General features: G+C 48.3%; 6 protein-coding genes across 6 annotated transcripts; 3 read left to right on the forward strand and 3 right to left on the reverse strand.

Annotated features, from left to right (window-relative positions):
- Positions 1 to 231: 231 nt before the first annotated feature.
- CTHT_0035650 (uncharacterized protein) lies at positions 232 to 1,128 on the forward strand (the record flags this gene model as incomplete). The annotated part of the gene is made up of 1 exon (XM_006693932.1): positions 232 to 1,128. One exon carries the CDS (start codon positions 232 to 234, stop codon positions 1,126 to 1,128), a length of 897 nt encoding a protein of 298 aa, XP_006693995.1.
- A 2,851-nt stretch (positions 1,129 to 3,979) lies between these two features.
- CTHT_0035660 (uncharacterized protein) lies at positions 3,980 to 4,909 on the reverse strand (the record flags this gene model as incomplete). The annotated part of the gene is made up of 3 exons (XM_006693933.1): positions 3,980 to 4,131; positions 4,624 to 4,779; positions 4,849 to 4,909. 3 exons carry the CDS (start codon positions 4,907 to 4,909, stop codon positions 3,980 to 3,982), a joined length of 369 nt encoding a protein of 122 aa, XP_006693996.1.
- A 1,553-nt stretch (positions 4,910 to 6,462) lies between these two features.
- On the reverse strand, positions 6,463 to 8,212 carry CTHT_0035670 (uncharacterized protein; the record flags this gene model as incomplete). Its single annotated transcript, XM_006693934.1, has 4 exons — positions 6,463 to 6,486; positions 6,836 to 6,908; positions 6,981 to 7,784; positions 7,914 to 8,212. 4 exons carry the CDS (start codon positions 8,210 to 8,212, stop codon positions 6,463 to 6,465), a joined length of 1,200 nt encoding a protein of 399 aa, XP_006693997.1.
- Positions 8,213 to 9,060: 848 nt separating this feature from the next.
- CTHT_0035680 (uncharacterized protein) lies at positions 9,061 to 10,596 on the forward strand (the record flags this gene model as incomplete). The annotated part of the gene is made up of 1 exon (XM_006693935.1): positions 9,061 to 10,596. The coding sequence occupies one exon, from the start codon at positions 9,061 to 9,063 to the stop codon at positions 10,594 to 10,596; it is 1,536 nt and encodes a 511-aa protein (XP_006693998.1).
- Positions 10,597 to 13,658: 3,062 nt separating this feature from the next.
- Positions 13,659 to 14,533, reverse strand: CTHT_0035690 (guanylate kinase-like protein; the record flags this gene model as incomplete). Its single annotated transcript, XM_006693936.1, has 5 exons — positions 13,659 to 13,724; positions 13,787 to 14,084; positions 14,150 to 14,289; positions 14,358 to 14,437; positions 14,524 to 14,533. 5 exons carry the CDS (start codon positions 14,531 to 14,533, stop codon positions 13,659 to 13,661), a joined length of 594 nt encoding a protein of 197 aa, XP_006693999.1.
- A 5,317-nt stretch (positions 14,534 to 19,850) lies between these two features.
- Positions 19,851 to 21,662, forward strand: CTHT_0035700 (uncharacterized protein; the record flags this gene model as incomplete). The annotated part of the gene is made up of 4 exons (XM_006693937.1): positions 19,851 to 19,914; positions 20,128 to 20,319; positions 20,383 to 20,457; positions 20,530 to 21,662. The coding sequence occupies 4 exons, from the start codon at positions 19,851 to 19,853 to the stop codon at positions 21,660 to 21,662; spliced, it is 1,464 nt and encodes a 487-aa protein (XP_006694000.1).
- Between the last annotated feature and the right edge of the window lie 4,335 nt (positions 21,663 to 25,997).

Below are 25,997 nucleotides of genomic sequence, written 5' to 3' on the forward strand. Positions count from 1 at the left end.
CCTAACACCGGGCCGTCATGCTGACTGGCCCACCAATCGCCAACCATGTCTCCTTTGCAACATCACCGCGTGCAAAGGCACACGCCATTGCTTCAACTTCAAAACACCACAACCTTACACAACAAGTGCAACACGAAAGTTGTCCCTCTGTATAATCCATCTATTTCAGCGACTCACCTTCCTGACACTGAAAAGCGTCAAAGCCACCGAATTCTCTCTTTTGCAAAGACAATGGCCGAGCCGATCATATCGAGGACTCCAGACCCCTTGCCAACAATAACATTCCCCCCAACAGCCCCTCACACTCACACAGTCATATTCCTCCATGGACGCGGCGATAACATCACGGCCTTCTCCAAAGCCATCCAACGATGGCGCGGTTCATACGGCCGCTCCCTGCCCGAGCTCTTCCCCTCCTTTCGCTGGGTCTTCCCGCAAGCGCCCATGCGCCAGGTGGTTTCGCTGAGCCGCGTGCCCAACGGCCCTGTTTACTGGCCTCAATGGTTCGACGTGTGGAACGCAAGCGACTTCTCTGAGCGCGAAGAGCACCAGCTCACAGGACTGCGCGAGATGGTTCCACTCATCCGCCGAATCATTCGGCGCGAGGCCGAGGCCCTCGGCGGCCGTTGGGACCGTGTCGTGCTCGCCGGCATTAGCATGGGCGGCGCGACGAGCTTGCACACGCTATTTAATCTTTCTGTGCCGGAGGAAGGAGGCGGCAGACTGGCTGCGTTCATGGCGTTCTGTGCTCGGTGTCCGTTTGCCGGACGCGATTTGGAGGGAATGAGAGTTGTCTTGGGTCTGCCAAAGGATATTGAGGGGCAACCGAGCCTAGGGGAAGATGCCGTGCTTAGGAGAACGCCGATGCTGCTGGAGCATTGTGTAGATGATCCACTGGTGAAGATAGAAAGGGGAAGGGATTTGAGGGATATGCTGGTGGCGTTTGGTGCCCAAGTGGAATGGAAGGAATATCCAAATGGTGGGCATTGGTTCCACGAGCCTGAGGGCTTAGACGATGCAGCCTCCTTTTTGCAGCGGGTAGTGCTTGGAAACGAAGGTGATCCCGCCGTTGGTAAGACAGAGAAGGACCAAACAGTGCAGCATGTGGACGCGATGGATCTGTCATAGACAATCGGCGATTTTCCTTATTGAGGAAAACCTTCTAAACATAGCTATCAACTACGAATGCGTATGGAAAGATCAAGGGATGCTGGGTGGTGACTTGTTCAGCGAGTCATGGCCACATCTGTGCAGTCCCATTAATTATCAACAGTGCCGTTAGTTGGCAGATCATACTTATCCTCCACAATCCCTCGACAGATACTATTCCCAACAGGTATCAATAATCCATAAAAGATGCTCAATACATTAAGCCTGCCTCTGAAGTACAGGGCAGGTGGTCCTTTTTCACTGAAGGTAAGTCTCAATACAGAGCTTACCTACCGATGGATTTCCAGAACAAAGTGATACAGCTTGTCGGCTTCTGCCTGTTGTTTAGCTATTCTGTTCTCATTATCGATATCCTCCAGCTAATTGAGCCTTTGAAAAAGGCTTCTTTGCTTTGTGCTTGGAGTGTTATTGCTCCGGAACCGTTTTAGATTGTCAAACAACTTCGCGTATAAGACCGGCCAGATTGTATTGTGGTGAAACCTGGTAGGTTTCGCAATTTGAGGGTCAGAGAGTGGTTGCAACAGTTCCCGAATCTTGGCTGAAAGGTGTTGTTTAGAGACTTCAGTTAACTCCTGTCCCTCTGAGTCTGACAGCTTAGTTCGGTTCCCTTGAGTCATTATCAGGTACTCGATCTCTGCTCTGGCCAACAGCTCCCCCAATTATTATCTGGCATGTTGAAAATCTCCAAGCCTGGCCGACGGCATGGATCATCACATGGCCCTGGTATACAACTGAAAACCCACAGGAAGCCCTTCCAAGTGACCAGCACGGTCTGCCGAGTCTCTAGAGCTGTCGCAAATACGACTATGCGAACGAGGGCGGTAGACTCTCTGGCTGGGAGCTGGGTAATGAGCTCTCTGCCCTTCGGATAGCTTCCTCCTTATTCGAGGACTCGTCGGACGCAGTTATAGTACAGGTGTAGGCCAACTGCAGTGATTGACTTGGGACCGTGCCAGCTGTCGACTTCCCCCGATTAGAAGATCGATCTTTAAAGAGGTTGTTTGGATTGACCAAGGCATTATGCTCAAGTTCCATCTTGGGCTCAAGTTAGCCGTGGTGAGTGACACCTTTTTCGGTGGGTGAAGTGTGTCTGATTCGCCATTAGTGTCGCAAGAACGCTTGGCAAGTAATTTGAAAAAACAATGACTAAGTGTAAAAAAAAAAAATTGTCAGATGTCATTTCTGCCAAGGATAAGAGGTTTAGACGGGTAAATCCAAAAGATCAAGATTTCAAAGATAGATGGACAACGTGTGCTTTGAGAAAAGGCAAAGTGGACAAGATTTTTGTTCACCAGACAGTACAATGTGTGATCACAGGTTTGTCTCATCTGGGTTGAGTAGCTATGCCATCCTAGCAACCATTCCTTGACCACCGGGCCCTCCAAGACTTGATAATATGGGAATTGACGTTGAAGGAGTCGCATGGATGATTTGAGGGCCAACCATACGTATGCGTTCCTGAGTGTTTGATATGTTTGCAGAGGGCATTGGAGTCGGTTCGATCCCCGGATGTGAAAGTAGTAGGAATGAGAAACTAGCCAACTTTCATCTGAAGTCATTATTTCTAAGGCCTCTCTGGGTGACCGGCTAACTGAACAAGCATAGTGTCAATACTACTACAGTTAGAAAGTAGGAAAGAGAGGACTAACCATATATTCTGAAAGCTGGATGATGACCTCGGCACAAATTGAGGCTGATACCCGTAGCCAGTCGAGATGTTGAAATATCAGAGATTTAGGAAAGCGAAAAGTCTAAGAATTTAGTGGCTGTACGCAATGGACTGCTTCCAGCAGTTCCACGTGCCGGGGACGTTGAGCGATCGAAGTTCCTCCGAAGAAAAGGATAAAAAAGGTCCCTCGCAACTATGGCTTGATCTGTGACGATAATATATGAGGGAGGGAGATTTCTCTGAATGCTGACGTGAGAAGTGAGGGAACGGTTGAGATACACTACGCGGCGACCACTTTTTTCTTTTTTTTTTAAAAAAAAGATAACCGGCTTGAGGTTGTCAAATGCTGCACCGCGAGGGAAGCGTCTGCAGAGAAGATACGCGCTCACTGGAACATCCGTCAACGCATATTTACGAAGACTTGTGATGGAAGCGCTCTAGTCAGTGACTAGACTGCAGAGCAGAACCATATTGTTGACTTCTACATGTTTTAGATTATCACCAGGAAGCGATCCATCTGTACGGCAGTGTAAGGTAACATATATGGGCCTAGGCATGTAGTAACGTAATATGCTCCTGATCCATGACATCCACAACTAGATCTCAGGGCACGTTGTCCACGTCGTGCAGTTTACATCTCACCCGGCTGGCGATGGTTAGAGTGCGTTCGCAGTTGTCACTTCCTAATCGTGGTCGACGCAACTACATTGCTACCCAGACGGCAACTTCTGATATCGAAGTTATCAATCTGATGATCTGGAAGAATGGAGAATAGGTACGGTACAGGAAAGTGACTATGATATGGTTGCCGGTTTTGACTGTCAGCATGAGAAACTCGGTCGACCTCAAAATTTATACATGCTGTATAGAAAGATATTAATGCAGGTATCTATATGATGGAACAATACTGGGGACATCAAGATGTGGGGCTGAAGTTGATGCGATTGAGAGACACTAGGTTGAGAAGAAGGAACCCCCTTAGTCCTAATAAGTACATGGAGCAAACGACCTTGGCAGTGCGAAGAGGATATGTCACCGGGTACCACTCATGTCTAGGCACTTTATGTATGGCTCATTCACATGAGACTTCATAATCCCGCTGCTGGTTTATCTCCATAGAGCTGCTGGCGCTGGGAATGTTTACACCAGATGCGGTGATAGCGAGAGGGCTATTGGTATCTGCAACGCCAGTTCCATGGCCTCGGCTGTTGATGACGTGCGGCCCCTGGTCGACACGACGTTGAACCGCAGTGTCGGGCCCAATGAGACCGGAGCCTTGGCTCCCCACCTGCCTATTTAGGATCAGGATCGTCGGACAAGCCTCAGAGCCTTGCAGTCCGTGCAGTAGTGGAAAATGGCACTGTGAGCTGCCTAACCCGATGAATTCATCAACGACTTTTGAGTTCCTAATGATCTGGTTGTGAAATCTGTTGTAATGGCAAACGCTAAGTGCGTGCTTAAATGCCGGCTTGCATCAAAACGGGAACCCAGATCTGTTTCCTATCCGACTCGTCGTTTTCCTTTTAACTATGGCTTGTCACTTGCAAAACCTGCGCAGTCTCATCTCAATACAGACAGAGTCTTCAATTCTTCACAGCCCATGGGTCACTGAGAAGCCTCCATGCACGCAAAACAAATAATGATCTTGTACTAATAATGATCCTGTATTCACATAGATCCGGGATCACTGGAACCATAAGTTTAGTGAGACGGCAAATTCCTTCCTCCATGTGGAGTGTGATGGTGTCGCCTCTCTTTTCCCCCACTTCTGCTGTACTTTTGACCTAAATCTTCTGGAATCTCTCCACCCACGGCCGTCACAATGTCTTCATCCTGTAGCTCCTCAGGCGAGCTACTGATGCCACCACTAGCGGCCTTTGATTTAGTGGTCTTGCTCTGTGCTGATGGCGTCGCCTCTGGCATGGATGGTTTCGAAGGGACTAAGGAAAAAGCAATCAGTTGGGTGAGTACCTATGTTGTCAAGGCGGGTGATATTCAGATGCACCGACCTTTGGTACCCTCCTTTGCCATGGTCGAAAGATCACCTCCTTCTGGGAAGGCGTCAGACATCGTGCTGGTTTTCAGCTGTGGGACTACTAAATGGCCCTGTGGAAGCTGTCGCAGCGATAATGCACATATGTATTTAGAGGCGTTTGTATAGTAGGCAATTCCTACACGATGTTTGATCTTCAAATGCCAAATTTATTACGAAACAGCCTTGTGCCTAATGGGTCCTCGTGACATCATCATTACCTGTTGACCTCTTAACGTTCATGGCATATGAAAGCATTGACCACCCTGTGTGTTTCAGGGAGCATTGGGGAAAAAAGTATCCTGACGGTACTTCTGAACATATGGTGTGTTGAAAAAGCAATTTTACTGGCTGCGGAAGGTCTTCAGCCGAACGATTCGCATGTCCAGTCGGGATAATGTAGGTTATTATTAATGAATGTTGTTGATAAAACTTCCAGGGTAGTTTAGCTTGATTTGTGTAGAAAAGACTCTTTAGAGTTGATCCGGAGTGTATGAGTGCATATAAGCAGATAGAGGTACACACCAACCGGTCAACGCCCGAGGATGGGAATTTATCCAAGCAATCAGGCTCCTGACTAGCCTATCATATCGATTACTCCATTCGCGCGCTCATTAGCCAGAGAATCCAGGCTGATTTTGATGAGCCAACCATAACTGTACAAACTAATAGCATGTATACCATTGAAGACTGGTCTGAACTTACGTTGTTAACTGGAAGCGCCGATTTGGAACCTGCTAGCTCTTCCAAAAACGATATTGCCTATGAACGAAGCCTTGCGCTGGAACAACATTTAAAAGACACAAACTAGCATGAAAACAAACATAAACATTTCAATGGTCACCGTGAACCATTTTGCGTCGTGAGCGTGTTAGGCCCTGCCGAAATGTTCAAGTGTTTGGTCTCTTTCTTTGGACTTGCCGTAATAGCGGCCGGTCAAGATGTCTCTGATGGATACCGTAAGGTCTACATTACGTCCAAGATAGATCCAAAATTCGTTGTAGTTCCAAAGGACCGTGTTGCGGGCAGCACAACGATCATGTACGTTGAGCGGGTAGTCATGCTTTACTCGACAAATCGCTAACACCTTGGCAGTAAGACGCGAAACAACACTGTAGAACAGCAGTGGTACCTCCAGGATGGTGAAACAAAAATTCAACTAGTTGACACGAGCTTGTGCCTTGACGGAGGTCCTCAAGGCAAGTGATCCTGTGCCTTTGTAAAAGACTGGAAGGAAAACAAGCGCTGACTAGATAGCAGGCAACTGGAAAGACATGGCAGATATTTATGTCATCGAGTGTGTTAAAAACTCTCCGTCGCAAACTTGGGTTGTAATGGAAGACGGTCGCATTGCTCTTAAAGCATCTGATTCCAGTATGTCCTCGGACTATCACATCTGATGGCCCGGTAGCATCAAAGTGATGATTAGCTAACAATTGAAATAGAGCAATGTGTTGACCTCCAGTTTATGCGAGCAGTTGAAAACAATCCGGTTGGTTTCTTCAGCTGTGAGGGTCTTGGCGGTATTGGAGCGGCAGATGCAGGTATCAACTGGCCCCTGGTCGATGTAGAACCATGAAGGCTTGGCGGCTTAGACAAGAATCCTGGGATTGCTCTGTACGTAGCATGGAGAATTCAAGAGCAAGGGAAATTGTGGTTAATCTTGATGCAATGCTGTATTCTCGGTCGACTTTGGCTTGGGGATAAGTAGCCAGGAAATAGCGGTGGCCACGAGGAGAGCAACTAAAATTGGCTGCAACACTGCAACACCTAGCCGAGTAGCGAGGATTCCCGTAACAATGGGAAACAATGAACCTCCAAGCTGGCCAAGGACAAAGACGAACGCCAAGGCAGTTGAATGTATTTCTGGTGAAAAGAGCTTCGAACCAACCGAGACTCCCTGAAACCCACTTTTATGAGTACAAAAGGACTTGCCAGCGTAAAATCCGTGGGATAATGCTTACCGTTGCAAAGAAAGGGCCAGAAAAGAAGCCGAGGAAGCTAACAGCGATCGAAGCAGCTATGATATTAGGGACTCTGATATGAGCAGTCAGTATGCTGGTCCGGATGGAAGAGGTCAGCTCGAGCTGGACAAGGGATAGGACATACAACCAGAATAGAAGTTGAAGCGCAACGCATAAGACGGCATACAAGAAGATCATGCGACGTTCACCGAACCGTTTTGTGGGTTCTGGGAGCAAAAGCCGTCCTAGCAGACAGCCTCCGTTGAACCCGGCCGGAACGTAACCCATCTGTGCCAGTTCGCCTCCTCGGACTACTACGAGGTACTCCACGAGCCACCCTCCTGCCGTGATGGCAGCACCAAGGAAAAAGAAAAAAAACAGGCTCAACAGCCACATGGCTGGTGTACACAGGGTTATTTTGATCAAATTAGCGGCGGCAGCATGGCGGGATGGGGTTGCTGCTGTGTTTCCCTGATCTGGAGGGAGGGCGTCTTGCGAAGACGCTTTGGGTGTGCAGATAAGTCTGACCGAATCACGAAATGCCACCAATACAAGGACCAGGTTGGCTAACCCCAGCCCTAGAGGGCACACATAGAACAGATGCCATCGATCACCAACACCAACGGATGAGGCAACAGCAGTGGCAACAAATGGTGCTACAAGACAGCCTGCCATGTACATAGCATGAATGAAGCCCAACCAGTGGTGGGCGGCGCTTCCAACTCGGACCACAAAAGTGTTTGCATGGGCGTCCTGGTAGGCCTGGCCGAGAGTGATAAGCCAAAAGCTGAAGACTAGCAATGCGAAAGGCGGGCCCCAGGGTCGTAAGGCATGGCCAGCAGCCTGGCATGCAGCGCCAAGGGCGAGCATGGCGCCCAAGTCGAGACACTGACTCAGATGGGTGTTGGAGATGGCAGCGGAGAGCCAGCCGAGGAAGTTAGAAATGAAACTATCAGCCAGTCGAGAGTCAGAAGACTATGATAAATACACTCAAATCCTGCACATCGTGGGCTTTAATGGCAAGGTGGCCACTCCTCCAGGGAGCGTTGAGGGTTAAAGATGATGGGGGATCACATACACGGTAGAGACAACGGTGGTGCTGATTCCATACTCACGCATGAAGTACGGAATCAGAGCGCCCACACTGCCGTCATTGACACCAGCGACGAAGAACGAGAAGCCGGCGCTCACCAACTTGAGCGTGAGAACATGATCGGCACCATGGGTTTGGGGCTCCCGGTCAATAGGAGAGTATATCTGATGGTGGCGGTGTCCATGCCCCTGAGACTTTCGCACCTCATGAGTCGGCTCGGCAGGTTCGCTGAAGTATGGCAAACACGCCGGTGTGTTGGCAGGTTCTGTTTCAATAACACGCATCTCCATCACTCACGTCTCCTTCTCCAAAGGTGAAGGTTACTGCGCTGTGTCGATTGAGGCTTCAGATGACAAGCCGCGTTGATGATTGACTACCTGGAGCCTGGAGCTTGGGGCTACAGGGAATGAGACAACCACTTCGAAACTCTCAACTGTGGTGCAAAGCCAAACTAGTATTATTTGAAAAGTCGTACAGGCAAACTTGCTGCAGTATACCAAAATCCCCACTGGCAGATGCTAGTTAATATGCTGGGAGAGCGCGCTACAAGTCACATCTTGCTTCCGGAGAGTACTGGGGATGGACTGGGAAGGGCGAGCACAAGTAGAGTGGCTGTTCCACATTGTGGCGCACGTATTAGTCAGCTGATGGCTGGCTGCGGTTTTAGCGACGCTTTTCCGAAAGGCAGCGTGGCGGCCCGAACTCCCGGGTTCTGGTGGGAGCGCAACTGATGGGGTAAGTGGGGTAAGTGGTTAGAGACAGGCAGCCACACGGCGACACTGCTTATTGATGGATTAAGATTCAAAAGGAGTGACCTGGACCGCGCGTCCCGACATAGAATCATCGGAGCGAAAGGAATCAACTATTCTCGAGCTTGAGTTTGATCTAACCTACCCTCATCTTCCGACTATTAGCAAGTCAGTGGGGCTGAAACAAAAATCTTGCGGAGAACGAGCCCGACAATCCGGTCCTATCCACGGTCTACGTGAACTTGGAGATCCGAGATGAAGGTAGACGACTTAAAGGCAAGCAAATATGTAGCTGCTCGGATATTTCTGGGAGATCGTTTGCGATCACCATTAAGCCGAGGACCACTATCTGAGATAGCGGACGAACGACGAGCATAAGCAACATGGTAGTTCATGAGAAGCTCAAGTGGCACCAGACCTCTCCTGGCCTCTGGCAGCGCGGCATCGATGAGGTCGAGGAGTTTTACGCTACCATGGCTGCCTTGTATGAGGGAAGCGGTCGCATGTTCTTTGCTATCACCGGCCATGTCTCCATCGAAGTTGATGTCCCCAGTCACATGTCCGTCGACGAGTCTGAAAAGCGACTTGATGCCGCCCTCTCCAAAGCCTGGATTTGCATGCGATACGACCATCCTACCATCGCATCTCGCGTTTCATTGCACAGCAAAACACATGAATGGATCAAATCTTATCGGAAAATCCTTGCAGCTTCGGACTTGGAAGACTGGCTCAGAAGGACGTTTATTGTGTTGTCCAATGGGCAAAGTGGCGCTGAGTTTGCAAACTCCGATCCTCCGGCTCCCAAAGACCCGACCTGTTTCGTCCTTCGACAGCCTTCTGCTCGAGGTGAGGCAGGGAATTTCATTATTCGCCGTGATATCGTTCTCCGTTCACCACACGATATTATCGATGGCATTGGGACGCTGATGCTGTTCAGCAACTTTATCGCGCGCTCCTCAGAAGCATATTCCAAAGGTGACAGCTATCCAATCCCCCTTCTGGACGGTTCTGAAAACGCAAATCTCAGCCCATCCTACCGCATTGCTGCTTTCGTACCATCAGTCTTGACTGAAGCCCAAGAGCGAAGGATCGAGCGCATCATAGCACAGAGGGCTGCTGTGAAGTCAGACGCGACTGTTGAGATACTCACTGTTCCTTTCCAACATGGCGCCCTTGTTCCCGGTCGCCATCAGCGTTCAGCTCTCACTCTCAGTCGGGACCAAACTTCCTCTTTTCTTGCTGCTTGCAAGGTTAACGGCGTCACCCCGACGCATGTCTTCCACGCGGCCGCAGCAGTTGCCTTGCGCGATCTCCAGCCTAGACCGGAAGTCACCAAACGTGTCCGGTACATCAGTTACATCCTACGTAACGAACGATCTCGATGCGCGGAGCCTTTCAACTCTACACGTCATCCAGTGGCCCTCTATCACTCTGTTTCGGGAAATAGTCTGGTGGTCGACCTGGATCTGCGCAAAGCAGGTGATGAGCCGAGCGATCAGGATCGCAAGCAAGAGTTTTATTCCGTTCTCAAAACAATCAAGGCTTTCTATGAGGGCGTTCGGAATGACAGCGATCACTATGCCCTCGTTCCAAAGTTGTGGGCATTATCGACACCGCCATTACCCGTCCCCTCGTCCCATTCGTTCCCTGTTCCTCTGCCGAACGCCCATCCATCAGTATCAATTTCCAGTATGGGCCGTTCTGATACGATCTTAACGCCTAAGATGGGGGCTTTCAGGGTCAGCAACCCTTGGGTTACTGGCGAGGAGCTTGGTACCGGCTGGGGTCTGTTTCTGTCCACCTTTGATGGCGAACTGTGCCTGAGTGCTGCCTACAACGACGCTTGGCATACGAGGGAGACCGTAGACGATTATCTCAAGCGCTGCAGGGACATCGCGTTCACTTGCCTGGGCTTGTAGGGTGATGAGGCAAGCAGTTAACAGATCTTACCCTAACATGCTGCCCACAAGAGAAAGTTCCTCCACGAAGTTGGAACCAACCTAGATCGGAGCCAAGCGATTTCCATCAACATTTCGCCTGTTATGTTGTTCCTTGGACGTGCAACTATGACATCATTCCATCACCTGCTTGTTAACTTTACCACTGATCGTTCGTCTCAAGCAGTTCAGTTGGACCCTCACCAAACATCCTCTCGTATACATTATACAGAACGCCAATCCAATGCTCCAATAGATGGATCACCTCGTTATCGTCTCCTTCATGCCTGCCTTCTCCCCGATGGTATCCGTCCAGGACTGCCAGGTACGACTCCATTATCAGCAGGATCTGTGCCTTTGATGTCTCGGAACCAACCGCGCTCATCTCACCCCTAATGCTCGTTACTGGGTCTGCACCGTTTCGGGATAGTGAAGCGCGAAACTCGGCTTGCTCCTTTTCCACCGCTTTGGCACACCGGACAAGGGCCTCGGTCACCCTATCTGCAGTAATGTTTGCGCATGCTTGCAATGCAGACGAATGTCGCTTCTCTCCGGTGCCATTGCTTGCCCTGACAGCTGAAACTATCGACGAGGACCAAACTCCTTGTGTCTTTTCCTTCTCTAGATGCCCGCTGCTTCTCACTTGTAAATCAGCCTCGGGGTCACCAGACTCTGAGTGATCGTAAGAGGAAGAATCATCGTTTGAACCAGAATTGGTGCCTGCTGCGATCGATTCCCACTCTACAGGATGGATTCGCACGTGACTCTTGTGATTAATGTTTCCAGAAGTCATGGTCAGCGGTTTTCTAACCGTTTCGTTCAATGACTTCGAACGCGTGCGGAGAGGTGCACTGCGAGTGGGCGTATTGTAGTGGTAACTGTCCGCGTCGAATGCATGCGAATGATCTCTCCTAGAAGAGGGAGACCAAGGAGCTCCGTTGTCTGCCGGGTTTTGAGTGCTTGACAGGACCGAGTCCCTCTTGCAGTTTTGGGCCTGTGTTGACCCTGCTACTTCTCCTTCCATGGTATCAAAATCGGGCAGCATGGAGCTATACATCCTGCCAAGTTCGATAGCTGGATCATGCCCACAACTCATAGGCACTTTGCCTCGGATAACACCTTGTTGTCTACCGACCTGGCTGATCCGGCGGGAATGAGAGGAGGTAGCGAATTCCACCATGTCGTGCCGTGGGCTAGAACTGTGCCACATCTCTGGGACTTTTTCCGTACTGAAGGCCGTTGACTTGCTTTGTCTCTGGGAATTCGCCTCGAAAGTTTGGTAGATCGGTATTGAGGGCAAGTCTGGAAGATCGCTTTGGTCTGCAATTGACGCCCTGGCGTGTTGGTAATTTTTGCGGAGCCGTGCGTTTTGAAAGTCCTCTGTTCTCTCCCTTCTTTTCTTACCAGTCAAGAGAGAAAAGAAGCGTGATCGCCTTTGCGACCGAGAATCTTGACCGACGGGATCATCGTCGTTTCTAGCCCTTGTTCCATTAATTTTCGAACGGAAATACTTGGGAAGAAACGAGACCATGCTGATGTTTCTCCCACGTACAGAAACAGTTGCAATGTATAGGAGGGTGCCGGTTGGCTAAGTTTAGGGGAAACAGCCGGGACGTAAACAATGTCGAATACAATTTCATGGTTCATAATATGCCATTTGCACTTGAACATTTCAGCTTCCATCAAGAGTTTCTCATATTGACACCATCGCAAGTATGAGATGTCCGTATGCACGTATGCACGTGATTCTGCTTCTGGATTTGCGCCGGTCAAATCCTGAGCCTACTCTATCTTGTACTTGAGACAAATGTCATAGTTTTGTCAAGAGGGCCAAGACATGTGATAAACAGCTCTTTTGCTAAAAGCATCCATGGGGAGTTATATTTCCTATGAGAAATGTGAGATACTACCCCTCTTGCTGTTTTAGTTGAACATATGGGAGGAATCATTTTCAACATCATTGCTTAGTCAAGCTAGGTAGAAGCAAATTAGGATATTGTTTTATGCGTGTATTGTGCATTGATCGTGGCCCAAAAGTCGGCACTCTCAAAGCTAGATCTTTGCTCGGTGCGTAGTCCCGTTGGTTGATATCGCCGGTGCATCAGAAGAACCACATAGGCTTTGTTCCAAGCATAAGCATATGAGAAACATGCCACTACGCTATTTGATGCATTCTACGATGCGTGATCCCGATAAGATTCCAACTTCGCTGTCAGATGTGTTCAGAGACACCATTGGTAAGTTACGTGAGAAAGGACAATCTACGGATTGTGAGAAAACACAACACCTCACTCACATTTGCTGACATGGCAACAAATGCTCAAACCTAACTGGCTGCTACCCAAATCCAGAATGTTGTAGCAACACTCAACCTTAGCTGCCGTTTAGATCTGAACTTCCTAGTAAAAGTGCCCGCAATGTCCAATATAAGCCAGAACAGTTCCATGCCTTGATTACGCGCATTCGCGAACCGCACACCTCAGCTCTTATATGTACTTCAGGTAGGATGATGATTATCACGGGTGCCAAGTCGACGGAGCCAACCTACCTAGTAGCCCGACCCCACACTCGCACTGTCCAGAAATGCGGTTTCAGCATTGGTTTCTTTGACTTTAACGTGCAGAATTTTGTTCGTCCTGGCCTCATGTGGTTTTCACATTCGTCTAGAGGGGTTCTCTCATGATCATCACTTGTCAGCAAGCTACGAGCCTGAGGTTTTCCCTGGTCTCATCCATCGAATGGTGAGACCAAAGGCTCCGTGCTCACCGGAGAAAAATATAAGGACACGGTGTTTGAAGTTTAGGTAAGTTTGTGTATCCACTACGCAAAAGATTACGGGCTGAAATATACGTTTGCTCCAGGATCATCACGATTTTTACCAGAAGAGAGGAATGCTGCAGTGAAATGTGATGGCTCGGAAAGGAGGTCCATCTGGAAAGGGGATCAGTTGCAATCTAGTCAATCTTTGACCGGGTAGTCGATAACCAATAATCGGTTTGGAAATATTCAAGTGGAAGATATGGCGAAAAGGGTTCGGAAGTCCATTAAAGGTTCGTCAGTGGCTCTGCAAAAACGAAATCCTCAAGTTCCTTATACGCCTTTTCCAAATCCTGCATCCGGCAGTTGTGAGTACAATCCGCAGTAGCCTGCCGCTTGGGGGAAAGGGACTCACATCATTGACGATAATCTTGTCGTGCATACCAGGGACCTTAGAGTACTCAAGCTCAACTTTAGCTTGGCGCAGGCGTTTTTGGATGGCCTCTTCCTTTTCGGTTCCGCGACCGCGCAGGCGGCGTTCCAGCTCCTCTTCAGAAGGAGGAGCAATGAAAACGAACCGAGCAGGGAAGCCGGAAGCCTTGATCTGCTTAACACCCTCAATCTCAATATCCAGGATCACAGTCTTGCCCTTGGCCATTTGTTCCTCGATGGTAGCCTTCGAAGTTCCGTAGAGGTTATCTCCAAACTGGGCACTGCCGGACATCTCATCAGCATGATGAACCTAAAAAGGCAAAGGTTGGAAGGGATCACTCGGCACCTCTCAACAAAGCCGTCTTTAGCTTTGAGTTCCAAGAAGGCCTCCCTGGTCACAAAGTGATAGTGAACGCCATCTTGCTCCCCGGGACGCGGTGGCCTTGTGGTGTGGGAAACGGAAAGAGTGAAGGTGTCGGGGTGGCGCTGAATATACCAATGGTAAGTATTTGTATCCTCCGGGACTGCGGAACGAAATGGTATCGGCTTCACACCTGAAAGAGCAGGCCATAGAGGGTCCCCTTGCCGACTCCTGACGGACCAGAGATAACGATAGGACGGGTATCACGAACGACTATAATCGCACGGCCCTGATCAGTATGGCGTGTGAAACGGCATAACATTATATGGAAACAAAGGGTTCAACATATAGTCACTCACCACGAGCCATTGTATGAAGCCAGTGAAAACGAAGGATATAGGACTGGAAGAACAAAGGATGCATCTCGTGATAGTTGTGACATGCCGTTAAGAAAGTTTTAGCGGGGTCCTCAAGGTCTTGGCACTTAGGCTTGTTTGATATGGTCCGTGCACCACTTACCCCGCCGGCATTGGGTGGGTTAAAGCTAGATCAGGATTCCCTCCTTGTTGATTGCTACATTACTGTGTGATCAGTTCGACTTGTCATGTCATGATGTCTCGGAACCAAGATGTTCGGCTAACCCAAGATGTCGCATAAAACTGACTTTAATGGCGATACGTATCAGGATCCGATGGCGAAGCTTGAACCCCTGGTTATCGTGGAACTGCATTATGAAAATGCATCAATGGGCTTGATGAGGCGAACGAAGGATTGCAGCCATCCCTCAAAAACATGTCTTAATTGGCACTGTGGATGGAGCTTGAGAGAACTAAAGAGAGTAAATATTGAATGCGCAAAAAAGAACAGCATGAATAATACTTCTTGCTGAAGCTATATCATGATCCCAGTGAAATCACAGAGCTATGCCTATCCCTAAGTTACTGCCTGTCCTGTCGTCTCTATCATTGGTCTGTGATGTGATACGGTCTTCCTCTCGCTTCCTTTGATGGATTAAATAATAGTCTCCGATGTCTTGTGGATCGGTGTAACCATCGACCTCACTTTTCCGCTTTTTTGTCACCTCCACAGACAGTTTCTTAACAATAACCTTACTCATATCACTTAGGCTTGCTGTCCGACAAGGTTCCTTGTTGCCCTCCTGAGATATGCTCCTTGTCGCTTGCTCTTGGCTATCTTGTAGGTCAAGACTGGAAAGCATAACTTCGTTGCTGTCATTTGCACTGAAATCTGGAATTGGATGAACACTTCGAGGCCCCATTCCACGACGATTGTTTTCCAGCATGAGCACCCATTGGTGCTCCGAACTCTTTGAAGCCTTCGATGGCCGATTTCCTGTGTAAGATAATGATTTGAGAGTTCCAATGATGGGATGAAATATCCGCCTGATCAGGGGAGTAACCATGGGCAGATTGGAGGTGACAATGGCAACAAAGGTTTCACGAACTGCCCAAGATCCTGCTTTCTCAGCGCCGTGGGCCAGATCCTATTGACGGCGAATCAGCATCTCTGGTACTTATTTGTCAGCAGCGGCGATTTGAGAAATATACTAACTGTAACTATGAGAACGCACCGCAGGATTGCAGCTGCTGTGACAAACAGGCCACCAGAGAAGAGCAGCATCAAACCAAACTTCTTGAGTGGTTTCATTGTCGATCCCCAAAACATTGGTATTGGGATGCTCAGTAGATAGAGGTCTGTTGAAACATTTAAAACAAGAGTGACATAAATGTTTACCCTCGAAACTGCAGGTTGGCAGAAATCTATAATATATTAGCGACTGATCGTCGTATAGGGAAGCATATAGTCGCTCTTACTTCCCGGGTCAGGGTAAATTTGCCAATTTTTACTTAGTGGACGACAGGCCAACAATACCGAAAGTACAACTGTCAGCCAAGTGATAAAGAGTAGAAGAAATCCACCCAAGATCCTTTTGCGAAAGCCGACACCGTCCTAGTTTCGGAGACAACTGTAAGCAACATGCCGCATGAAGATGAATTGTGATGGAGCCCTACTGTAAGCTGCAGGTAAAAGAAGCACATAGAAGCCTTAATGGCCCACATGAGAAATGCATATGTGCACCAGCCAGCTACCTGTGTTTTGGATCCGTTCACTCTGGATGCTCGTTAGCTGCCTTGTGTGGACACACGGGCGGGTACGCTGATCCCATATTTGCCATACCGAAGTCGGTATTCTTCACTGGACGGATCCAGATTTTTCCTCTGCTCAGGGGTCATGCCATTGTTGGCCAGACCCTTCCAAAACGCCCCTACCGAAAATGCAAGATATGTTCCAATGATGTAGGCAACCCGAACATGAGGATGGCATAAGCGAATACCAATCATCTGGAAAACATCATGAAGTGCCTACCGCTGCCGCTATCATCAGATAGTCATCCGCACGGAATCTTTTCAGTCCTCCCAGCGAGAACCGCACGTACAGTCGGAGGCCGACCAAAAACAGTCCTACACCAAGCAAGGAGAAAGCCTCCTTCGTGAACGCGTCAAATTGAACCATGGATCCGTTTTCGCCTCCAATACCGGCTAGTTGCAGCAAAACCGAGGGCAACCGACGGCGATTTGTCTTGAGCGATCAGATCGGACCGATGCCAGGGTCCTGGAGGGGGACGGCGGCAGCTAGCGGAGAGCAGGAGTCTAGTGGTGGAACAACACAATAACTAAGACTATCGATGGCCTGAATCGGGGTCCATTACGATCATCTTCTTGGACGGCAAGTCAGAGAGGAGAATTGCAGAAGCGAAAATGTGAGGATCTGGCTGCGGTTTACGTCAAGGGTAGGTGGCGAGAGGCAATAGGCATTTGCGCAACCTTTTGACTGGGTCCGCAGCTGCACATATCCTGCTGTCAAGTATGTACATGCGGATGCATCTCTGAGCTCGGTGTCCCTAAATGTGTGCGACAATAATAGATCTAATATGGCAAAGGCAGCCCAGCCATTGACTAGTGCTGTTGACTGGTAGTTGTGTTCTTATAGTGGCTTCTGCTTCTAAGTACAACAGCATTTATTGGCGGAGTAGTGACGTAATTTGCGGACAAGAAAGTAAGGATTGGATGTGTTGTCGGTCAGTGCTATTTCTTCAATGGAACATGACTGATTCCGATGCCTTTACAGCGAGCAGCAACGTATTGTCAACCAAGTATCTCTATACATCTGCACCGGTGATTGCACGTTCAGTCGAAAAACACTCGTGGGTACCTAAAAGTAAGGCACGGATGGAAGACGGAGCAGGGCACTAGTTCAACAACAAAAGACGTCCTGCGTGAGTTCCTATTATTCCCAAGTCTTCCAAAACTACAGCTCCTCAATCCGTATGGTTAAAGCTTGGTAAGATGTGACAAATGCTATACCTAGGTTACTCCGGCACGAAATTGTGAACAACTTTACATGCTGGGAGTTAGACATCAGAAGCTGGAGCAACCTCTCCAGGCCTTAGCAAAAAAAGGATCTGTACTCAATGTTCACCCCCGTAATTCTCAGTCTTCCTGCTTAAACTTGTACCTCCGAGACTGATCGGGAGATTAGAGTCATTGTTCTTAACCCTGCGAATCTGCTTGCATACGGCCAGGCCAGTGCGCGAATCTAGCGGCCATGTTAGCAATTGGTTGTTGTCTTAAGGTTAGTAGCCCCTCAAAGCCTTTTTGTGTCATCAGGCTACCTATGCCACCCTCGTATGGAGACAGTATGCAGGAACACAAAGTAGTACTGACAATATTATTGTTCCTTCAGGTCAGGTAGATCCATTGATATTCTGTTGGTTGCTTTGATGCCAATGCAACAGTCCTGTCCTTGACTTGCCACATATCTTCAGGTTCATGCCGTCATCATGACATTTTACTTGACATTTTACTTGCAAAGTAGATGCAAGGTGCTTGCGGTCCGTGTCCAGTCTCCACGATGCGTATTACAGGTATCTGCAAGACTTTGGAGAGCAAACGGCCCTCACCAAATCGAAATATTGTGCTTAAGACTATTACTGTCTTTGTGGATGCAGTACCCAGGCGTTATATATGCTTTCCATTGATGGCATTGGCATCTAAGCAAGTCCTTGCCCTAGCACTGTATTGATTATTAAAAGAACAAATGCAAATAATGACATAATGCACCGGATGTCGATGTTCCAACTGGGAACAGAGGTGTGCTTTTACTATAACCGGCATGGGATAATTGACAGAATTCAACCTCAGAGCATCTATGGTGCTCTATAGTCAATTGACAAAACCAGCACAAAAGATCCTAATGGCCGAGGACCTCTGAACATAGCGAGCAATGCTGCTTGGCTTGGTGGTTGATCTTTTAAGACACACTTCATGGGTGCGCAAAGCATGGAAGATGGGGCCGCATGGCTATCAAGACACCATACGGTATGTAGCATCGGATATACAGCACGAAACACATACTGCTTCCGGTTGTCTCTTGAAGTACCTGATGACTTTGTAGTTTATGAAAGCCAGAGATTCACCTAGTCTAAAATTTTCATACCCGTTCTGCCACCTAAGTCCTGGGGTAACCGCAAAAAAACAAGCTATCTCAACGGTGAAAAAAAGCCTATCCATAGACACGACCCACAGCTACTTCGTGGCAACCGTGCAAGTCAGTATAACTAACACACCTTCAGTACACAACCAGGGAGAATTAGCAACATCAGAGTTGCAGTACTTAATGAAGTTACAATCTCTAAAATTTATTCGAAGCATTTTGCACGAAGACAACATAGCTTAGATGTCATAGCCTCTGTACAGATACTGTGGGTCTGCTCAAGAGTTTTGACACGCACAGATTAAAGCCAATGTTGGATTAAAGCTTGATGATTAATGAACTGCCTTAATTAGCGCCCCGCATGGTATTCCTGCCAGTATCGCACTCTGATAAGCCAGGATGCAATTTTGCATCGTAGAACGATGCCGTGATATATCCTCAAGAAACAGTAGGATTGGTGATCAGGTGTGAACTGGGAGCTTGGCCTCGTTTGTAATTGGCATCTATGCTACTATCGGATCCCCAGACAGTCAGAATTGCGTTGCAACTAGTACTTAACTGAGTTTCTTCCACCGGTAGCCCAATTGGTGACCAAGGTGGCGTTATCGAAGTAGCGCCGAATTAATCTTGGCATGAAATGAGTAGACCAAGAGTATGTTCTCGATAGCTCAAGACTCTTTTGCTTGCAGATGGCCCAATCCTCCCAATTGTTCCATTGATACCTCTTGCAAGCCACCACGTTATCCGTCGCACCTGCAATCCCTCTTCCCTGCAGTCGGGACCGAAGGCGTTCTGGCCACCTACACTTTCCAACACCTATATCTGCCACTGATGTTTCAGCACTCATCACCTACAGTTTACTGACGCATGTCAGTCCTTAACAGCTGATGTCTCGACACACTCAACGTCCCTTTCAGCGCTTTTAAAGATGGAAACGTTTGACTTTGCGGTCGTTGGAGCAGGTACGGTAAACTGATGCTCCGGATTCCATGCTTGAATTTGGCGCTAATGACTGCCTTGTCCAATGGGGATAGGATTCTTTGGCGTCGCTGCGGCCAAGACACTGCACCAGTTAAATCCCACCAAAAGTTTAGTTGTCTTTGATTCCGGGTCAACGGTTGGTGGAGTGTGGTCTAAGGACCGTTTGTATCCAGGGCTCAAGACAAACAACATGCTGGGAACCTTTGAATACCCCGACTTCCCGATGGAGCCCGAGACATTTGGCATTCAGCCTGGTGAGCACATATCTGGAGAAGCTATGAATGAATATCTCACTAGATACGCCGAAAAATATGGAATCATTAACAAAATTCGGCGTAAAACACAAGTTCTCTCTGCAGAACATCAAACCGGAGATGAGGGAGGCTGGATTCTAAGCATCCAGAACGGTTGCACTGAAAGCAGAGTATTTTCACGAAAGCTTGTCATCGCAACCGGACTTACATCAGAACCATTTCTACCGCGCATTAGAGGCGAAGAGAAGTTTGGGGCACCCTTGTTCCATAGCAAGGACTTTCCGAAGCATTCGGACACGATCCAAAGCTCCAAGTCTGTGGTCGTGTTCGGTGGAACAAAGTCAGCTTTCGACGTTGTGTATGCATATGCCTCACAAGGAGTCAAAGTAGATTGGGTTATCAGAGGTAAGATTGGCGCGAATAGATCCCTCTTCAAGTACAACTGTCTAACGACTACATGCGTTGAAGAGAGTGGCCATGGTCCTATTTGGATATCCCCACCATATGTCACGCCGCTAAGGGTATGGTTAGAAAAACTTGTGCGTAAGTATGACCATGAAACGTTGACATCACTATGCTTTAATTTTTAGTAGATGTATTGACTCTGTGGTGCAGATACACGTCTGTTGACATGGCTCAGCCCCTGCATATGGGGAGGAGTTGATGGATTTAAGGGTATTCGCAAGTTTTACCACGAAACTGCCGTTGGCCGCGCAATCACGGACGCTTTCTGGAAGGTCATTGGCAATGACGTTCTGACGCTAAACCGGTACGACGCCCATCCAGAAACAAAGAAGCTGAAACCATGGAGCAATCCCATGTTTGTGGCCTCTTCCTTTTCCATCCTGAACTATCCAACCGACATCTTTGAGTATGTCCGAAATGGCAGCGTGAGGGTGCACATTGCGGACATTACGGGGCTTTCTGCTAAGGCAGTCCACTTATCTGATGGAACACGCCTAGATGCAGATGCACTGTGCTGTGTTACGGGCTGGAAGTATATGCCGCCAGTGAAGTTCCTCCCTGAGGGAATCGACAGGGAGCTAGGCCTCCCTCATGCCCTAGACAAGGCGGACTTGTTTACCTCAGAGGAGATCGCCAAGGCGGACTCAGAGATATTTACACGGTTTCCTCGGCTTCAAGACCAACCAGTGCAGAATAAGAAGTTCAAACCCCTTTTGGATACTGAGGGCCTCTCAAGCTCGGACGAGATAACCTCAGATACGCCCCTAACTCCGTGGACATTGTATCGCTTCATGGTACCACCGTCTGCTCAGCTCCTTCAAACACGGGACATAGCTTTCGCTGGGGTTCTGCTCAACTTCACTACCTCCATAATTGCCCATGTTCAAGCGCTCTGGATTAATGCATACTTTAACAACCAGCTGCCTGCAGATGTTCTGCCAACTCTGCGCACAAACAAGGAGGACGCACATCTAGACGTAAACGGAAAGTCAACAGAGGATATCCGACGCGAGACTTTACTTCACTCGCGTTTCGGCCGCTGGCGCTATCCGGCAGGCCATGGAGACCGGTTCCCTGACTTTGTCTTCGACGCGTTGCCATATGTTGATCTCTTGGTTGATGACCTTGGTCTCAAAGTACGCCGAAAGAAGGGATGGTTTTCTGAGATCTTGCAACCATACAGCCCGGCCGATTACCGTGAGCTTGTAGAGGAGTGGCTAGAGAATGTCAAGCGTGTCGAGAGCAGCGAAGGATGTAGCGCGGATTCGGGGAGCTACGAGTAAGCAGTACCCTCAAGATTGGCTCGTCGTTGTCCTTTATTTCCGGCATAAGTAAACAGAAGACATAGTTATTTTGCGGACGGCTGGCATGGTCGCAAAGTCTCATTCTCGAATAATGCGGAGCTAATCAACCGGTCCAGCTGGAATTCAATGTATTTGCTATTTGGCAGTGATTCCGCAGTCTTTTTTTTTCCCGAGAGAGTCCACGTCTGTTCACGAAGTTCTGTTCCCATTTTGTTCAATGTGTATTATAGTTAGAGAAAACAACAGATTATCTGGGCCTTGATTAGTGCTGACTCGAGTTTTCAAACCGAATCAGCCGTCTTGGTTTTCCCAACAGGCCACCATCGAGTTGTTGCGGGCTTCGGATAATATGTTGTGGGTCTAGGTATAAAATTTGAGAGAACAGCATCTGCAGATCAAGCTTGGGATGTCATGTCCTCGAGCTTGCAGCTGAGCAGAATGCACTCAAGTATGTACCGACATGAAAAGCATGTTCTGGACATCCTTGTGCGTGGTTGCGTATCTCGGACATGCATGGATGTTGCGTCCAGTGTCTGGGACTCTAGAAACATGGCTCTGGTACAAGTGCTATTTCAGGCGGACGTTGTGGAACCTGCTGATCGCGAACGTATGTTTGTGAGTCACGGCGTGGTGTGGCGTCCACTTGCATCCTCGCTGTTCGTTGGCGCCGGATCGGTTAGGCATCAAGATCTTCCCCAGATGCCACAACGGAACGGCCCGGGAAGCGGGGTCGACCTTTACATATCGGCAAACGAGATGCATGTTGCGTGAACCGATGCGCTGGTCTGGAATCAATACGTGTGAATTGAGATATCGAACAACTATGATTACGACTGTTGGAGGCTGCTTATAGATATAGATCAACTTGGTAACAGGTTTGGACTAAAAATTTTACGATACAGACAGTGATGGTGGAGCCCGTTGTAATGCCAAGCCGGGAACTAAACACCGAGTTGGACTAGCCTCAGCCCTATCAGTGGGTTCAGTCCAACGTCGCTAAAATGCTCGAAAAAGCACACTAACACCGTTATCAGCATCGTTCAAATTTCTGATCAAAACAAATATAGCAGCAACTCTGCTTATCATGACAGATGACCGACGGATGCAAAGTGACTTCTTGTCGGTTGGTCATCCCCCAGAGCGCGCCAGCAGTCCCACGGACGTGGTCCTGTCAGGTGTAGTGGCCAGCCACAACCGTTATATGGGTGACCTACCGAGTGTTCAAGATGCAAATTATCATGAACGACTGCCAATCGTAGGAGCTGAACCCACGATTTTAGTAAAGTGGCGGCGGCTAAGGTGGCTCACCAAATACCACCTGACTAACAGTCAGCCCGTGCTGGGTCGTTCCAGGACATATCTCATATCCGACCTTTGAAGGGCGGTCTCATGTGTTTAGATGTTGGTCTCTGAGTTGTATTGAACCCTTTGGCCCACAGTATTGGTGTAAGGCCCGGACAGGTGCGTGTGATTTGGAATCTTCTCCCTGCCGTAAGGGTCCTTGAATGACCTCAAGGTACATCAGGTAGGTAGTCATTGCCGTAGACATAAAGTGTGCCGAATCTTAGCTCTTTATCAACACTAATCTATGTATGCTGTATGTCTATCAACGACAATATGCATGCAGACGTGACTTGCTGTCCGATAGGGAGAAATATTTGGTTTATTAGTGGGCGGCATTAAGATCAGCATAGCTACCACCTACCTACCTTAAGCATATCGAGGTCTGTGTACCGCATGTTTCTTGCTTCAGTGTACCCCGATAACTTTCTCTTCAGCCATAGCAACAGAACTACGGCTTCAATCCAAAGGCCGAGCTCTAATGGCAAGGCACCGATATCAAAACCTCCTTTGCTGTGTAGTTCTTTTAGCAACTTTACGTCGGTCGGTTTCGCGGTCTCTAATTAGCATGATCTTTTTGGAGATAAATATTAGAGTTGGCAGCACGTTAGACTCTTATCCTAGAGTGACTTCCACCTGTTGGGTTATTCAACTATCGAGTTCCGAAAGACCTTATCTCCACATAACTTTGACTCGGAGGAGCTTCAACATGAGAAACTCTTCGACTTCTAGAGGTGGCCGCAGTCTTACGAATTGCGTTTCAGCTGCTCGAAAACATGCGTTCAAAAGCTCACGCAAGCATTCTGCGTAGCTTTCGCCGAGATGAACAGGTCCAGCGTGCCTTCTACCAGATTGGCATGCATCCTGTGCCATGCCAAATCGGACGCGAGTTATTCTCTTTCTTCCAGATGGCACTGAGGCTTTGCCGGTGTGGGGAGCTTCGGTCCATATGGCTTCATCCTCGCAATTCAGTAAGCAGACGATTTCACTTTCTTGAACAAAAGCACTGACAACATGGCTACCAGGCGCCAGCACCGTCTGCGGAACAGTATGGTGTCTCGTCTCTTCGCGGAATTCTTTTGAGCCATCGTTAACGCCCGCAGCCGTTTTGTGGTAAATACTTCATAGACTGCTCACCTAGGCCATTGACAGGATAGCTGTACTTGTTGGAATGGAGTGGGAGGCCACGTGTGCTCACATGGCGTCTTTTCTTCGTATTCTGAATGACCCTCGTGTCCACGTTATTGATAGAAAAAAAGGCCCGAAACTGTAAGCCCAGCAAGGGTCTTATACAATCAACTGTATGTTGTTGTCAATAATTAATGTGACCCTGCTGTCTTAAGACCTGGTTAAAGTCGCGAACTTAGGTCATTATTCCTCGGAAACCATGTGGTAGATGAAATAGTTACACAGACCTGAACAAGAAATAACGAGTCTATCTGGTCTCCTTATTGGTGATTTCTTCCTGTTGCCTAAGATTGACCGGTATATGCTGGGTTTCTTCACACGGCGCAGGACAGACAGAAGATGTCAGAAGCACCAACAATAGCAAGACGGAAGGCCGAAGAACAAGAAATTTATACCAGTTCAATAGCATGGGCGCGGATGTCGATCTGAAGTTGGGGGCACTGTGGCCATGGGTCCCCGCTGGCCCGCTAGTATTTCTTCCCTTGCCTTGAACTCTGTTTGCTTTTCCTTCTTCCAACCAGTTTTCCCAAGGCGAGCAACCTTTCTTTCTCCGAACCGGCATTGGCTGCCCGCTCGATCTTGGTTCCCGTCCCAGCGCCATCAAGACCTCTAGTCGCTTTTTTTCTCCAAAATACTCAAGCACTTCATTGTGTACGTTTGAGCCAGGCCCAAGGGTTTCGTCGTGTCTTCGTCTCCGGATCTTTTTCTTTCAAAATCATCCGACTCTTCCGGCCTGCGGTTGCTTTCTGCCTACACCGGTTGCTTTTGCCGCTTTCGCCTCTTACGTCGCCCCCGTCATTTGCCCGGTATTACTATCTTCTTTTTTCAAAAGGGTATCACAACAACATTTTAGCTCTGCCCCAGTTTTTGCCAGTTGGCATTTGCTGCTGGTGTTTTCTTTTTCAAAAGATTTCATCATCTCAACTGGGTTCCGTATGCCTTTTACGCCATCTTCACGAGGTTTTCGTCGGGTATCGCGTCCTCCAATTGTAAGTAGTCTGCCAGACATCCCGGTAGTGGCATCCATTGCATTCGCGCATAAATACTTTATCTGGGCTTTGGCTTTCTGACTGCTGATTATCAGCAGATTTTTTTTTTAAAAAAAAATCTAGAATCCCTTCTGCCATCATCTCTCTGGACACCAACTTCGAATCTTAGGTCTCCAAGTTTTGTCTACATATATTGCACTCTCAGTTTCTTCCTAGCTTGTCTCTTCTCCTCCTGCTGGCCCTGTCTTGTAGGTGCAGCCAGGCCTGCCCCAAGTTATATGGTTGTTTTGGTAGCCCTCAACATCTTTTGCCCTCTAATTTCGTCTTTCCCTTTCAGCACTCATCCCTCGTTTTCTTCAGTTATAACCAACTGGAATATTGTTCTCAACATACCCAAGAATTTTCCACTTTCCTGTTGCTCACTCAAGATGCTAGAGATGTTTGGTAATGACTGCACTCAGGTTTTGTGTGGGCTATCAGATGTCTTTTGAACCCATCTTTCTTTATGATTCTTGTCCTCTCTCCCTGACTTTCACTTCGGTGTGTTCTTTTTCATTGTGAATTCTTCTAACGAACAGACATTGCCCTTATGTATTCTTCTTTTCCTCCTGCACTTTTTGTTTCTGTCTAAACCCAAAAACTACACGATAATCAATGTCGGCTTCCCTGTCACCTTCAGGCTTTCTTAGTTGCTCAATATGGGCAAACAATGTCCTAGTGCACTTCTGTTTCCGTTTCTGTTCCATTAGCTTGTCAGCGCTGGATGCTGATCATTGCACTTTTGCAGCCTCAACAG

Source organism: Thermochaetoides thermophila (genome assembly GCF_000221225.1).
Source record: "Thermochaetoides thermophila DSM 1495 unplaced genomic scaffold scf7180000011816, whole genome shotgun sequence".
NCBI lineage: Eukaryota > Fungi > Ascomycota > Sordariomycetes > Sordariales > Chaetomiaceae > Thermochaetoides > Thermochaetoides thermophila.